Raw genomic sequence first — 16858 nt, 5'->3', positions numbered from 1 at the left:
AATTTGATTTTCTGATTTACTTCTAAGAGTAAGCATTGTGTTTATGTTGGGCTGAATCCTCGACCTGTGCCACAGTGTTTGTATTCCTTATGGAGCTACTTGGAGTAAGGATTAAGCAGAAGAAGAGCTGCAGAAGTTAAGGTTGTATTTAAAAACCTCCATGAAAGGAGCCTCAATGTGAGGTGCTGATGCTGCTTTGAATTCACCCCCCCAAGGTTCCCTAACACTCATTTTATCCTTTCCATTTCTCAGCTTTAAAAGAATTTCTCGCTACAAACTTCATCCCAAAGTGTTTTCCTGTGCGAGTGTTTTCCCACCAAATGCCTTCGGGGCTCTTGCAACATCTTGGTGAGACAGACTCTCACTTTTCATATTGGAACAAAAAATAGAAGAGCAAGAAACAAAGGAAGAAATGGGCCATTTCCTTGGGTTTATGGGAATGTAATTTGTTTATTGGAGAGGCTGAATTCACAAAGCAGAGGGTCAGCATTTTGGGGGAGCGTGGCAGGATTTTGTGTGACTGAGGAGTGAGCTGGGTCCAAGAAAATTGCAAAACTGAGACTAAAATCTAAAATTCATGTGCTGTCCCCTCCACTGTAATCTCCAAAATAGCATTTGATTCTTCTGTAATCACTTATTTTAGCTCTGTTCTTATAATTGAATTGAAATTTCACAATGTTTTAAACGTAAATATAACTATTAAAGGGGTTAAACAAGTTTTACTGAGCAGAAGCTTTTGCAAGCTGAAAGCCTGGCTGGATATAACACAATACAAAAGAAAAACAAAGTGACATTGAGGATTTATGGCTGGATTACTTACTTGAACAGGAAAAACCTCTGCTTTTGTTTTCCTCCCCCTCTGACATGCCAGCCTGCAGGTACAGTTACAAGAATAAATGAATGCACTATCAGATAAGGAAAAAAACTTTAGGGCTAATTATTTGTGCAGTTGTTAATGAAGTTTTGTTTTCTGGGAGTCAAGGTATTAATTTAATTGCTTCTTTCAACCTGTGTTAAGCTTTGTGTTTGTGGCAATTAAAATTGGTTCAGAAAGGGAAGGATAAAGTTGCTAAAATTTGGGGTGGGCAGGAATCAGACTCTGTGGTCTCTCTCACCTCATTGGCATGTAGAGAAGTCCTTTAAATGTTGTGCACTGGGGTCCTCCTGTTTACCCAAAGGAATTTTTAGCATGGAATTTTCCTCAATGGCACAGAGGTTTAATAGCCCTGCTGTAAGTACAAGGAAGATCCTTTTTGCTGTCCTAATGTAGAGGGCCCTGAAAGATCACAGATGTGAAAAAATGATGGTGTGAAAATTTGGCTTTGGAAAGAGACAGGGAAAAGGACAAATTCCATGTAGTGGGGCTGAATGAAAAGCTGTAAATCTTTTGGAAGAGGCTCATAGAGGAGTATGAACTCACATTTTGGGAAGGGTGAGGTGCAGTGACTGCAGAGTTTTGGCACGAGGCTGCTGGAAGCACACAAAGAGTGGGCTGACACAGATGCCTGATAAGAGGCTCAATGAAATGGAAAGTGGGTGGACTTGGAGAAGAACTGGGTGGACCTGATTGTTTTGGCACTTGGGCATTCGCTGCTTGATTTCCAGGGCAGCAAAAATGTTAATAACCTATTGTTTGGCATTGGTTGGTTCCTCAGTGGTGTGAGCAGCTCCTCTCTCTTCCCAGTGGCTTCTGGATAATGGGATCTGTGGAGCTCAGGCTGCACTTGGGAAAGGAAGAAGTGTCCTGGGTGGCAGGAGCTCTGGAGGAGTGTTCCTCATGAGGAGGTTGTGCGTGGGAAGGGATGTCTGAGGAGCAAAGACAGAGAGGCTTTGGGGGGCTGGTCCATGAGGGGATACCAAGGTTATGTGTTTTGGGGTGTAACCTCAGCATGGTTTGCAAACTGATGCTGGACAAAGATGTTGCTTGGCTCCATTGGCAGTGAAAATGCCCAGGTCTTCCTGCCTGTCATCAGCTCTGCCCCCTCCTCCTGCTGCTGTCAGGCTGTGCCCTCCATTTAAGAGACTAAAAGCTGAACAACTGTCTTAGAAGACATTGTCTCTATTTATTCAGCTTTTTGAAGAGAAAAATACCCCACAGATGTGTAAAGAGTCCCAACTGCTCATCCCTGTGTGTAATAGTAGCTGGTCTTGTATTTTCTGCACTCACACACTTATGTGTAGTTACATGTGTGAGAGAGTCTGTGTGTTGTGTGCTTGTTTAGATATTGCTTTACTTAATAATACTGACTGTGGGTCTTGGCTGGAAATTCTGTTGGTAGGAAGAGACAAAATATGTTTCAGGGTAGTATTTTTTTAAATTGAAGGCCTAAAGCTTGGATAAGTGATACTGTGTGGCTGCTTTCTTTGAAAAAGCAGCTTTTTAAAAAGCATCTTATGTTGTGAGGGAGACCTAAAATTCCTGGGGCCCACCATAATCCCTTTCCTATATTTTTCCTACATTGCTTTGTGTTCTTTCAGAATGCAACTGCATCTCAGCAGTAAATCTGGAACAACCCATCGTTGTGAACAGTCTTTCCAGGATTGCGGCTACACAACTATTCCTTGACTCTTGCACTACATCTGCAAGTTCCTAGAAACCTTTGGGGTATTTACCTTTAACCTGTTTTGGGTAATCAGTGCAGCTTGTGGGGCCTGAGGATTTACCCAGACTCAGCATGTGATTCATGGCTATAAACCCAGACACCACCAGACTTTGGTGCCAACTCGCCTTATCACTTACCCTGCTCCTCCCATCGCTGTGACCTTCCTCCTGCTTCACCAAACACACAGCCAGTCCCCACTGGTTCCCCACAGGCTCATTCTGTTTTCTCTTCCAGTGAAAGTCCCAACAAAATTGCTCTACCTGGCAGAAAAACTCAGTCGGAATTACTGCAAGTTATTTTTTCCCTTCTTCTGCCCAGGGAGCAGAGTGGTATTGGAAGCTGTAGAGAAAGTTTGACGTTACGTTAGGCAAGTTCTGAGTACAAATAGTTATGTGAGAAACAACAAAAATGAAATTGGAAAGTGCTTGTAAGCACATTTACAGCAGTGCCACCTTACCCACAGAGCTCACTGCTGTGAGGTGTTACTGACATGGGGGTGATACACACCTGTGGCTTTGCACCTGGGGAGAAGGGATGGATTTAACTCCACCAAATGGTGGGGGAAGGTGAAGGGAGGGAAAAACAGCTGCAGTGATTTGTGGAGAAAAGACTCTATATCTGATAAGGGTATAGAGAGGTACGTTTATTCCAGGCCCGGGTGCAGGGGGATGGCTCCTCCAAAAACATGCACACCTGGTCGAGTTAACAACTTGTTTATATGCAAGTAAGTTAGACTTATTCATTATTCATGCATAAACATTATTTTCTTAGAAAAGGCAGGGTTATTATAATGATTCTAAGAACTGATTTCCATCTTCTCCACCCCTTGCACCTCTTTCTTTCCTCCTGGTAATTAGGGGTGAGGGTCTCTCGTGGTTTTTGGGGATGAAGTTTGGAGTCTTCCTCATGTGAACTTTCTACCCTTGGCTCGAAACTGCTCCAAACTGGATCTGTTGGCAACTGTAACTGGTTTAATTGGTGACTTCCTCTATCCTGTTCTTTTGACATATTTTCTGATTTATCTTTGTTTCATATGATGTCCAGTCCATTTTACTTACCATGAGAAATCCCTAAGGCCCTGTAGTATGGAAGCTTCAAGGACAGGTACTGCACATCTGTACCTTAGGATTTTTTTGCCATATGCTAAGCTATTTTATGTAAAGGGATTTTTATAATAACTATTAAGCAAATTCTATGATAGATGTATCGATCAATCAATAAGGATAAGTCCCTCCAATCAGTAGAACTCTGCAGGTTTGTGCTTTGATCACAGGACATGGTGCACTGTCCTGGCTGATGCCCAGGGAGTTCCACCTGGACATGAGGAAGAACTTCTTTGCTGTGCAGTGACCCAGCACTGAACAGATTGCCCTGAGAGGGTGTGGGGTCTCCCTCACTGGGGATATTCCAGACCCATCTGAACACAATCCTGTGCCATGTGCTCTGGGATGGCCCTGCTGATTAGCTCAGTTGCTTAAGACTTGGTTGCAATAATGCCAAGGTCATGGGTTCAATCCCTTGTGTGGGCCATTGACTTAAGAGTTGGATTCGATGAGCCTTGTGGGTCCCTTCCAACTCAGGATAGTCTGGGATTCTGCTGGAGCAGGAGGTGGCACCAGGTGCCCCACCGTGGTTCTTCCCAACCTGACCCATCCTGGGATGGCCATGGAGTTGAAAGCTGCCTGTGCTTCCCTCCCACTGTCTCAGCTTAACTCCTGGGCACTGGATCATGACGGGGATCTGCCCTTGCTTTTCCTGCAGGGAGTGGAAAAACTTGCCCTGGCTTCAGTGGGAGAATGGCTGGGAATCTACGACAAGCAATCCCATGAGCATCGCTGCTTTCAGCCCCTAATTCTGCAATTAGCGAACACAAAGGGCCGTGCGTAAAGGCCAGGGCTGTAATTACCGCGTTGGCTTTGCTGGTGATTTATCTCAGGCACCAGGGAACTGCTGTACAACTTAATTACCACAGCACTGCAAGGACGCAGTTGTGCCTAAACCAGGTATTTATTGTGCTCAGGGAAGAACTTGGATAGGTGAAAGTCACACCACACGTGTGCAGGGGCCTCCTTTGTGGTTTAAATGCCGCCAGTGTACGAAAAGCCAACGCACCCTCCTGTGTGTGCCGAGTGCTGAACGGCAGCAGAGAGCACAAAGCAGCATTGTCTGCAGGCCAGAGGAAGAATTAAACCCCTTGAAGTTTGCCAAAGCTTCTCTGGTGGTATCACAGTCAAGTGGCTTAAAGATTGGCATCATAATTTGGATCGGTGTTTAATTAGCTGCAAATGTGATGGGACAGCGCAGTAATTGCTGCCGTTATCAGGAATGTCTGGTCTGGTGCCCTTTGGCCTCCTGTGCAAGGCAGCAAGGGAGGGATCTGAACACGGGCCGTGCTGGGGGATGGCAGACACAACAGCTGTCCAGGACTGTTGTTTGGTGTCACACACCCCACGTGGATCTGTGGGCAGGTCACAAGGCTCCCGAGCTGCTGCTTGTTCACCACAGCCACCTCCCAGGCTTCAGTGGCCAACCAGCACTGCCTTGGGCTTGGGAGAAAGGGGGCTTTGAACATTTTGAGTGGTGTATCAGAGGAAGTGCTCTGCGTTTGAAGAGCCTCTTCTGTTCCAGTGTGCAGAGCAGGATGAAGACCTGCCTCGTTGTTGAGCTCTTTGAAGGTCACAGAGCTGGGTACAGGATAGATGGGATCATGTGGGAATTTTGGGGATTAAATAATTGCAAGGCTGCTAAATATACAAAGGGGACTAAAGCACAAGTCCTGTAGTGAGAGGCTGAGGGAGCTGGGGGTGTTTAGCCTGGAGAAGAAGAGGCTCAGAGGTGACCTCAGCACTGTCTAGAACTGCCTGAAGGGAAGTCCTGGCCAGGTGGGGGTTGGTTTCTTCTCCCAGGCACTCAGCAATAGGACAGGGGGGCACGGGCTCAAGCTCTGCCAGGGGAAATTGAAGTTGGAGACCAGAAAAACTTGTTTGCAGAGAGAGTGCTCAGGCATTGGAATGGGCTGCCCAGAGAGGTGGTGGATTCCCCATCCCTGGAGGTTTCTAAAGTGAGCTTGACCATGGCACTGAGTGCCATGATCTGGTAAAGGGACTGGAGTTGGCCCAAGGGTTGGACCTGATGATCTCGGAGGTCTTTTCCAACCCAATCCATTCTATGATTCTATGAAAACAATAGTTGTTTTTTTTTTTTTGCTCTGTGCTGTAAGGAACAGGGGTGGGAGATGCTGAGAGGCTGAGCAAGGGCTCAGGAGATGTTATTCCTGCTCTGTCATGTCACTGTCCTGCCACATGTCAGGTAAATCTTCTGTGCTCTCACTTCATGTCAGTAGGATGGGAACAGCAGCAGTTCCTTTCTCCTCTGTGTTGTCTTATGTCTTTGGTCCTTGATGGCTGCAGAACTCACTTCTGGCCCTTGTCTTTGTGCCTTTAGGGAATGCTTGAAGACAAGTAATTTTTGGCTTCTGCTTCTGGGAGCTACACTCGTGCCTAAATGCAAAGCCTTGAGTGAAAACATCACTTTGGCTGAGGCCAAATTGTGCTTTTTCTGGCAATTTCCAGCAAAACTGCTTCTAAGACTGTTGCTGTGAGGTGGCAGGGCAGTAGCGTGTCCTTAAACATGATTTTCCTGAATAATTGTTTGAACTGGGCAAATTATTTGCAGGGTGCTTCCTGAAGGGAAGCTGAATTTATGTTTAGGAAGTTCTGAGACAAGTTTAACAATTCATACTTCTTCATTTTATTATTTAAGTTGTAAAATAATGCAAGAAGTATATTAGATTTGTTATTCAGATATTCTGCTGTCGATTAAAGATGTGCTTATTCATTTTAGCCAAGTAAAGTGTGGTCCTGGGAGTGTTGATGGGACCTGATCCTTAACTCCACATTCCTCCCCAGGGGGGAGATTGGAAATGGTGAAGAAGAAATCCAGAGAGCTACAGAAAAACAAACTTAGGATTAAAGGGCTCTCAGGAAGGAAAACAAGGATTTTACATGTAGCATCAATGTGGGTGGTGCACCAAAAGGGACTTGCAGTGATTTTAGATGAAGTGGGATCCGAAGCACAGGTCACAGTTCAGTACAGCAGAAGGAATCCCCTCTCTTGAAGGAAAATGTAGAGTTTTCTTTGGGTTTCTAAGGGGTTTTTTGTGTTAAATGGTAGAGAAACATTGAAGTTTGTGTGTCTGTGGTGTGACAGGGGTGTCTCTGTGTTTGTCACACTGATGTCAGACACACAGTGAGTGTGACAACCTTTGCTTTTCCAGGTTGGTGGACGATCGGTGTGTGGTTCAGCCCGAGGCTGGGGACCTTGCCAACCCTCCAAAGAAGTTCAGAGGTCAGTAATTGGGGATAATTTCTCATTAATGACCCCTTGGTGCAGGTTTCCACCCCTTGGGCACTTTGCGTTGCCAACCTCCCACATGGATGTGAACACACTGGGGGCCTTTCAATGGGAATGATGGATTTGGAGAGCTAAAAACAAAACCCCCCAAGGCACGAGGGGCAGGTGGAAAATGTGGGCAAAGGAACTGGTTTTCTTGCAGTCCAAGAGTTGCTGTTCTGTGACAAAACTCTTTGCTCCAGCCCTGCTCCTCCTGGAAATGGGGAAAACAAGCTTGTCAGGTCCAAAACTACTTGAGCTGCTGGATTGTTTATTTCTTTTAAAGATAAGACAGCATTTGAAGGACTACCCTCATGGTTTTTGTCAGCTTTCTGTTTTGCTTTTGCTCAAACCATATCTGATTTTTTTTCCAACTTGACCTTGTAGATTTGGATAATTCTGCTGATTGGAACAAATAACAGTGCACTGACAACATGAGGTGCAAAAAAATACTCTTTACTGTGCCAAAGCAGAGCCTGATTACACTTTCTTTTGGCTTGAAAGGGCTTGGATTTATACCAATTATGGAGGGCAAGGAGTTCTATTTTCAATGATCTTCAAGGTCCTTTTCACCCCAAACCATTCTGTGATCTCAAGAAGTTTCACAGATACTCTTAACCTTGTTATTTCCAATATTTATGTGTAGTATTGAAAAAAAAAAAGAAAAAGGGCATTTAAATCATTGAGAGACCAAAACTCTGATTTCTCAGAGTATTCAAGATTTTTTTTTTCCATTTTGTATTCAGGAAACAACAGCAGTTGGTTCCAGTTCCAGCTGTGAGCATTCAGACCTTGGGAATTGAGAAAGTGGGGATGTCCACTCAGAAACCATAAGGAATAAATGTCAGTCCTTTGCATGACTGAATTACTTTATAGCAGGGAGGGGGGTGGCATCTGGTGTGGCTTTGAGGCTGCCTGAGGGTGATTTCATCCTCTCACTGCCTGGAAATCACAGTCTCCAGGTTGCACAGGATTTCAGGTGGGAATCCTTTGGATACTTTTTCTGTCACTGGACTGCCCCGATATATCCCTAAATGGAGCATCTGCAGGTTTCCAGACGAGACTGAGGTCACTGGGCAAGCTTTGTGGTTCTGTAATTGCAGAATTCACCCAAAAGTCTCCAATCTGAACAGAGGTTAAAAAGACAACCTTAAAATTTGAAGGATTGGTTTTATAACTTCAGAACACTAGAGCTGTTTTATTGCAGTCCTGTGCTGTTCACTCTTAACTTCAAAAAGCAAAGAAGGGAAAAGTTGACAGTGTTGAATTTTGGGGTTTTTTTGTGGGTGGTTTCGACAGCATTGAAAGGGTGTGTTGTGGGCACTTTGGTGCAGGGTGTGGGGTGATGGTTCCCTCAGCAGTGGTGGCAGAGCAGATGGCAGGAGGGCTGAGCTTCTGCCAGGATGCACAGCTGTTCTCTGCTGTGCTCCTGAGTTACATCCCAGCTTCTGCAGGGGAATGTTTTCCATCAGCTGGGGACAGTTCTGGCTCTGTTCCCTGTTGGAACCTCTGGCTGTTGCTTGTGTGACACATCCCTTTGTCTCTGGCTGCCTCTTCTCCACAGCATCTCATATTTCCTCTGACTCAGATCCTCCTCCTCTTGGGGATCCCCTCTTGGCCCCTTCCTACCTGCCCCAAAACCTGCCAGTCCCACTTTCCTCCTCCCTCTTATCTTCCTGTGCAGCCTCTCCATAGCCCTTTGTAGTTCACTGTGCCCCCAGAGCTGGATTAGTTCTGGTGTTGCCAGCATTGAGGTGGCATGGAAATTGGGATTAGCTGTGACAGGAAATCACAGGATGCTTTGGATTGGAAGGGACCTTCAAGATCATCCAGTTCCATGCCCTGCCATGGGCAGGGACACTTTCCACTATCCCAGATTTTTCAGAGCCCCATCCAGCCTGGCCTTGGACACTCCCAGGGATGGGGCAGCCACAGCTTCTCTGTCCAACCTGTGCCAGGGCCTGCCCACCCTCACAGGGAAGAATTTCTTCCCAATGTCCAATCTAAACCTACCCTCTTTCAATTTAAAGCCAATCCCTCTTGCCCTGTCACTCCATGCCCTTTTTCAAGTCCCTTCCATCTTTCTTGTAGGCTTTCTTTAGGTCTTGGAAAGGGCTAGAAGGTCTCTAACACCTGTAGAAGAAAATAAATTAGTGGAAAAGTGAGTTTTGTGACCTCAGTTGATGCAACCCACCATTCTCTAACTCATTGCTAGGGGCTGAATCCAGGAACATTTTCCTGCTGTTTCAGATCTCCATTATCAAGGTGCACTCAGGGGGATGGATGCAGCAAGGAGAAAGCCATTGTTTGGAGGTTTTCCCCTTCATCTCAAATCCAATTCCAAGAGTGGGAATGGCAGGAGTCTTGCTGGGAGCACAGCACAGAAACTGGGTGTCTAACTGGGCTTTTAGTTGCTACAAAAGCACCCCAAAGCACATCTCTGCATTGCTTTGTTAAATCTTCTAGCTCTGCTTAGAGCAGTGAGGCAAAAGAGTTGGTAAATGGTGTTCTTACAACCAAGAAATGTGAGCAAAATCCATATTTTTCTCCCCAAACATCTTCAGGGAAAGTGCATTGAATTAAAACAGCAAAGTTAATAAACTTATGTCAAAAACCCACTTGGAGCAGTTTTTGGTTCAAGGGAGACTTAGGCAGGAATGATTAATGGAATGATTAGACATAAGCAGCTGAAAATAACATCTAAGAGCAGGGTGAGTGGGGCCTCTTCAGCCCCAGGAACTGCTGTGTGCAGGGATTGCAATGTTTTCATCCCTGAGAGCCAAACTGGCATTGGGTTGAGGTCAGAGCACGACCTGGGAGTCAAAGAGGGATGAGAAAAACATGTTTCTAACAAGATGTTTAGATTTCAAGGGCTGACTGAAAATTAACATCACAGGGCTGTGTTTGCTCTTTTTTGGTAATACTTTATCAACCCCAACAAGGAAAAAATAAAATTAAATGGTTGTGTTTTTGAAGTATTTATGTGTCTCCTACAGAGTTCACTCAGAGCTCAGATGAAGGTACTGAGTGTTGGCCTGAACTGAAACCCTGTGCAAAGAAGTGTCTCAAAATAGCAGTTTCATTTTTGTCATGTGTTTACTTTTTTTTTCCCCTTTCTGAGTGGGTGGTTGCTATTCTGGTTGTTTCAGAACATCCTACAGAAGGGGGTGTTGCTTTTCACTCTGTGTCACCCAAGGGCAGCTGCAGTGCCAGTTTGTCCCTCAGTCACACTGGGGTGGCAATGACAGTGATGTTTGAGTTCCTTTTTCAGTTATTAATCTGATCCAAGCTTTTTCTGGCATTGTTCTTTCCTCTTCTCTCCCTTCTATCACATTCCTCTGTGCTCTCTCCTTTCTTCCTCCCACCTGCCATTTCCCTTTTTATTTTCCTTCTCCTACATCATTGTGGTTTATCTTTGTGTTTTCTCCTTGTTTCTCTCAGTTCCACAATTGCTTTCATTTGCTTCTCACACTCCTGACAGCTTCTTTTCTTGTCCTCCTTAGGACTTTGTTGCATTACTCCTTCCTCTTTCACATTTTCCCCCTTTCCATTCTCACTTCAGTTCTTTTTCACCTTCCCGTGTTTTGGAGTTTGATTTGTGCACACTGTGATTTTTAATACCCACATTACTTCCCATTTCTCGGCTGCTTTTAGTAAAGCCATGTGACAATTTCTCTAGTTCTGCAAATCACAGAAATCCTCCATCATGGGCAAGAGCTGAATTTCTAACACTTAAAAAAAGAAAAAACCCAAGAGGGGTAAGGGAGAGAAAGCATCTGACAAATATTGTTCTAAACCATCTTTACTCAATATCAGGAGCATTTAAAGGGCATATAGGTGATATTTTCCTTTTCAGACTCCCGGAGTGTGGTTGCTGGTTGTTTATTTTTGATAATGCCTGTTTAATTAGCATCCTCAGCAAGAGGAGCATTTATGGAAAACCCCATAAACTAATGAGTGAGGAACCAGGACAAGGTGTCTCATGAGTGAATTACTGGACTGATCTCCAGGAGGGCTGAGCTCCTGATCTCCTGGGTGTGCTGAAAAGTTGCTTTACAATCTTATGCCTCAGTTTGTCTTTCCCCTGCCCTGTTTATTTAAACCACAGTATCTCTAGGATGCCAAAGATCCCTGGGATGTTTGGATTCACAGAATATCCTATTGGTACTGTCAAAAAATAAGTGGGGAAAAAAAACCCAAAATAGAAAAAAACACTGAGAAAACCTGCTTTTAATGTAGCTGGAATCATAAAAAATAAAAATAAAATAAATAGGAAAATGCTTGTGTGGAAACAAGCTCATCTTGGGCTCCTCTCCAGAGCAGGAACACTTGGAGGCTCTGCAGGAGGATGGGAAGTGTTTACTCAAGTAGCAGGATGTGTGGGGAGTCCCTGAGAAATGAGGACTGGTCCTATAAAAAGAAGATATTGTTACTTCAGAGGAATAAATGTTTCATGACATGGCATGTTAATTATAGATTGTTGCAGAAAATAATCAGACTTTAAATAAATAACCAGGCTGAAACCCCAATACTTGAAGAAAAGTCTCCTACAACACACAGTAAGATTTAATGGTACAGTGCTTGGCCATCTGTGGCATTAAATATAGAGGACTAAAAGACCTTCCTTTGACATCTATAGTTGGAAACTGATGCTGGGGAGGAGTTTGGCCCCGTAAAACACAATCAGTCCTGCATGTCCTACCAGTCTCACAGCAGAACTGTCCCTTCCCGTGACCAGGTGGTGTGTGGAAGGACAATGAGCAAAATTTCCTAAGGAAAATGGCTTTCCAGCCTGACCTTTAGACCAGTTGGTTGTTGGGATGGTGCAAGACCAGGTGTCATTTATCATTCCAAAATTAGTCAGCTTTGGATGAGTCCTGAGTCTCTATTCCCAGTTTATAGGACTGTCACTGGACAAAATAACCCCCAAAGCAAGGGAGTTTCACAGCATTCAGCTGATTGCCAATTAACATGAACTTCCAGTTATTGCCTTCAGTCTCCTCAGGGTGTACCTCCTCCTCCTCTCTTTGCTTCTTCTCCCCTTACCTGCTCTTTCCCTGGTCTGTTGGATGATGGTCATCATAAAATCATTGAATGAATTGGGTTGGAAAAGACCTCTGAGATCATCAAGTCCAACCCTTGGTCCAACTCCACTCCCTTTACCAGATCATGGCACTCAGTGCCACGGCCAAGCTCAGGTTAAAAACCTCCAGGGATGGGAAATCCACCCCCTCTCTGGGCAGCCCATTCCAATGCCTGAGCACTCTCTCTGCAAAGAAGTTTTTTCTGCTCTCCAACTTCAATTTCCTCTGGCAGAGCTTGAGCCCATCGTGCCCCCTTGTCCTATTGCTGAGTGCCTGGGAGAAGAGACCAACCCCCACCTGGCCAGGACTTCCCTTCAGGGAGTTCTAGACAGTGCTGAGGTCACCTCTGAGCCTCCTCTTCTCCAGGCTAAACACCCCCAGCTCCCTCAGCCTCTCCCCACAGCACTTGTGCTCCAGTCCCTTCTCCAGATGTTCAGTTCATCTCACTTGGGTTTAAAAAAAACCCCAAAACTAACAGTAAAACAACTTGGTGAATGTGTGCAGACAGCCCAGCTCTTTGTTAAACCTCCTTGATGGCTTTAGATGGATGTAAATGAGTAATCCTCATTTCCAGCAGTGGCAGGAGGAGCTGGGCGCCCAGGTGGGCATCAGGATTGTCTGTTTGTGGTCTCACAGCCACCAAGCTGTGTTTAAACAGTCATCCAGACATTTCAGGGCAAGGAAAACCAACCCAAACATACTCACAAATGGAGGAAATGTCTTTCAGCACAACTCAGGAGTATTTCTTTCAATCCCTGCCCAGATTGCCTGTTCAAGGTGTGTCCCATGAACAGATACTCGGCCCAGAAGCAGTACTGGAAAGCCAAGCAAGCCAAACAAGGAAACCACACTGAAGCAGCACTGCTGAAGAAACTCCAAGTAAGAGACATCTGTGTTTGTAATCTTATCTCAATCTGCAGGCTGGAGAGCAACAATAGCATGAGAAAGAATAATAAGTGCCTTGGGAACCACTCTGAGGGGTATTATTATGCCACCATAGCAACTCTGCATTCTCCTTAACTCTCCTGCCTGGCATTTATTGCTCTTGGCCTGGCTTTTACCTTGTTGTGCCTGTGTTACAAGCAAATATTGCTTCCAGAAGTTTTATAAATTGAAAATAGAGTTGTTTAAATCATGCTGGAAGCTCTTTCTAGGAGTTAGGCAGAAGAGTGGGCAAAGAGATGTTCTCAGTGCTTTAGCCTGGAAATGCCTCAGAATTGTGGTTGTCTTTGCTTCCAGTGTAGGGGATTCTCCTCTGAAACATTTTACAGGTTCTCCTTTGCCTCAGGTACAGTGTGGGTGGAGCAACCCCTGTGTCTGTGAGGAAGAGATGACCTGATGTAGTAGTTGAATATAAAAGGCTGAGTGAAAACAGGGGAATATCAAACCTGGTGATGGTTTCACAGGCATTGCAGAGGCTGAGAGTCCAAACCAGCAAGGAAGGGACATGGAGCATGGCCAGAGTTCCACAGCAGTTGATGGAAGGAGTTCTCAGCTTGTTCCATGGCTGTGTTTGACCCAGACCATTGTGCTTAGCCTGGGGGTTGCCACCTGTGACCTCCTGGTTTTGTTTGTCATAAAATCCATGTGTTTTCATACAATTAAAAACCCAACGAGTGAAAGCAATGGTGACAGTGAGGAGCTGATCAAAGTCCTTTTTTTTAAGTTCAGGATGAAATAAAGCACCTGGAATTACTTCTGGTGCTTGAAATGTTTAAAAATATCATACATCTAAGGTGTGATGCATAAATAGTGACTGAGCTTCTGTTCTGGATAATAAAATCCTCAGAATCAGCAGGATAATTTAGGTGTTAATATTTTCAGTGCAGCAGTGCTTGTGTTTTAAACGTGATGCAGTTGCCTTTTTCACCGTTTCAGTGGCAGAACGCTGATTTTGTGGAGTTTAAAGCAATAATCCCTCTCTTGCAGCATGCAGCAGAACTGGAACAAAAGCAGAATGAGAGCGAGAACAGAAAGCTGCTGGGGGAAATTGTGAAATACAGCAACGTCATCCAGGTAAACCCAAAGAAATCCCTCCTGCTGGGAGGGAAACAGTTGCCTCCTTTCAAGGCTGCAGGGGAAATGAAAGTAACCACTGTAATCTGCATTGCCAAGGGTCATGTAAACACAGCTTGGGGGGAAGTTTACGATATTGTGCTTTTCTGTTTTGTTTTAAAGCCTCCCAGAAGTGCTGCATGTTCGTGTTTAAACGGGATGTCATAATAAAACTTCTCTCTGTGTGATATTTGGTGCTGCAGTTTAGAAGCTGAGGGGAAATAAGTGCCTTTTATCAGCAAGATTTATTTCCAAATATTGCTGTAGAGGTGCTGCACAGCTCCTTGTAAATCACTAAAATAATTTATATTCCTTGGCATGTAAATGAGGCAGAAGCTGTAAGTGCAGCACAACTTCCCTGTAATGGATGAAATTCCTCAAGTAACACCTTAATGGACCTGCAGAACTGATCACTGACGAATTTCTCTCAATGTGAGATGTATCATCTTTTCCTGCTGTACTTTGATAACTTTCTTCTAGTTTTACGTTGTCTTTATGTATGTTATGAAAAGTTGCTACGATTTAAAAACGTCTTTGGACTGAGGGGAGAAAAACAGCGACTCTGGTAATTATTTTAATTATTTATTGGAATTTTTCTGTGTTCACAGCTGCTGCACATAAAAAGTAACAAGTACCTGACAGTCAATAAGAGGCTGCCAGCTCTGCTGGAGAAGAATGCCATGAGGGTGTCTCTGGATGCTGCAGGGAATGAGGGATCCTGGTTTTATATCCAGCCCTTCTGGAAACTCAGGAGTGAAGGTGACAATGTAAGTGGAAATGCTGAAGGTGGGAGGGGCAGAAGGCAGAAAGTTTGAAGAAAACTTTGAAATCTGTTTTCTGTGCTACAGTCTTGTTTCATAGTGGATTAAGTTCAGGAAAAAATTAAACAGTGCTTGGGACTATTTTCATGTGTAACAAGAACCAGGTACCAAATTATATGGTCTGGAATGTGTTGCCACATTCACGTGTGTCTCTGCTGAGCTGTGTTGGGGCATCTTTTCTCAGCCTACCTCTTGTGAGCAGTTTTACAAAGCTGATGCTAATTCACAGTTTATGCTAGAGTCAAGTCTTTTAAAGTTTTTTTTTTGTTTGTTTTGTTTGGTTTTTTGTTTGTTTGGGGTTTTTTGTTTGTTTGTTTTAAGTTTTGGGGGTTTTTTTAAATATCCTGGACAACTTTTTTTTTGAGAGAGATCAGTAGAGAATGTCTCCAGGAAATACAGCAGTCTGTAACCCCCCTCACTATGGAAGTGGTGTCTGTCCTTGGAAGTGGGCTGGGTGGTGTGAAAGGGCTTGTCTGGGAGGTTTCGGTAGGAGTCGTGCACATTGGTAAGAGGAGGAGCAAACAGGAGAGCTCTTTGCTGCAGATCTCAGAGCTGTGCTGAGCTCACAACCCAGTTCCTCCCTCCTGGTGAAGAGCCCAGTGTGGAGAATTTGGATGTGGGAAGTGCCCAGTGTGGAGAATTTGGATGTGGGAAGTGCCCAGTGTGGAGAATCTGGATCTGGGAATGCCACCTGAGGAACTTGTGTGGTTTTGTGGATCTCTCTGGGAATGTTTGGCCACCGTTGTCTGTGAAAGCCCTCTCAGGATCACCCATGGGAATGCCTCTTTGCTCCTGTATTTTCTCTCCTTAGCTTTGTGGTTACCCAGCCCTTGGCATGCCATCCAGGATGATGTGGTTTTTTGCAGCTCCCTTTGGCAATCTCTTGTGGAGAGGAAGGAGAAGGGCTGCATTCCCAGCTCCTGGGCAAATGTCCCTGAAGTCAAAGCCCTTTCTTGCTCCACAGAGTGATAAATTTGTATGTGCAAATCCCTCTTTTTCCCAAAGCCTGTTGCAGAGAAATCCAGCAAGTGTAGCCCTCTGTGTGGAGCCTGTGCTTGGCTTTCCTGTGCGGAAAGCAAATTTTGTGGGTCAAACATCAACCTGGTGTTCCTTTCCTTCTTAGGAAAGAAAAAAAAAGTGACCATTGCTTTAAAGTGTTGCCTTAATTTCTTAAAATAACATCAGCTCACCATCTTCTCAATTTCTCATGCCTGAAAGTTTGGAAACTTTGTGGGTTTATAAATTTATTTTCAGGAGATTCCGCAAGATTAAAACACATTTTAGGAAGTCTTTCAAACAATAGAAGTGAGCATTAAATTACTGCTTGGAGGGCTGTGTCTGGTAAGCCAGGCAAGGTAAATCCAAATAATCCAGATATCCTGAAAGGAAAAGAGTCTGGGGAGAAGGTGGGATACAAGAAGTCATGTGTGTGGTTCTTCTGGTAAGTCACCACAGTTGTTTAGCCTTGTGAAGTATTTTAGGAGTTATTTTTCTGAAGGAGGGTTATTAGCTTAGCTTCCTTAGCAACTGATTAATTATGCAAGTCATGAAAGAATATGGCTGAAAATTTACAGTAATTGGCATAACTGCAGTATTTTCTGCAGGCTTTATTAAGCCTTCATTATTTATGAAGCTCTTCCTCAGTGAAAGAGGGGACTGATTCAGGCTAGAACTGGTTCCAGATTGATTGAATAGCAAAATAATTGCTAAAATTTGCAGTGCCCCATGGACATGGACTAGCAGAGCCTTTGGTGTGCAGGAGCAACTCCACTGCACTCAAAACTGGAGGGCCTTGTAGGTTTAACTTGAATTAAAAAACTGAATTATTACAGGCTTCATTGTGAATTTATTAATTTGTTGGAAGTCTCTTATCTAGAGCAGCAAGGATAAGAGTTTTTTCAAA

The 16858-nt window shown here is 44.4% G+C and overlaps 1 protein-coding gene across 3 annotated transcripts in view; it reads left to right on the top strand.

The window, feature by feature from the left end:
- Nucleotides 1-16858, top strand: part of ITPR2 (inositol 1,4,5-trisphosphate receptor type 2) — a 243975-nt gene that overhangs the window by 20303 nt on the left and 206814 nt on the right. For 2 of the 3 annotated variants that reach the window (XM_071551613.1, XM_071551611.1), the window contains exons 2-5: nucleotides 6880-6950; nucleotides 12843-12958; nucleotides 14009-14095; nucleotides 14743-14901. In XM_071551613.1, the coding sequence (XP_071407714.1) occupies nucleotides 6880-6950; nucleotides 12843-12958; nucleotides 14009-14095; nucleotides 14743-14901 (433 nt within the window). The remainder of the gene's footprint in view (nucleotides 1-6879; nucleotides 6951-12842; nucleotides 12959-14008; nucleotides 14096-14742; nucleotides 14902-16858) is intronic. The other variant, XM_071551614.1, reaches the window with a different exon arrangement.

The sequence above is a fragment of the Pithys albifrons genome, chromosome 3 (genome assembly GCF_047495875.1).
Source record: "Pithys albifrons albifrons isolate INPA30051 chromosome 3, PitAlb_v1, whole genome shotgun sequence".
Lineage (NCBI taxonomy): Eukaryota > Metazoa > Chordata > Aves > Passeriformes > Thamnophilidae > Pithys > Pithys albifrons.
This window is presented reverse-complemented; position numbering and strand designations above follow the sequence as displayed.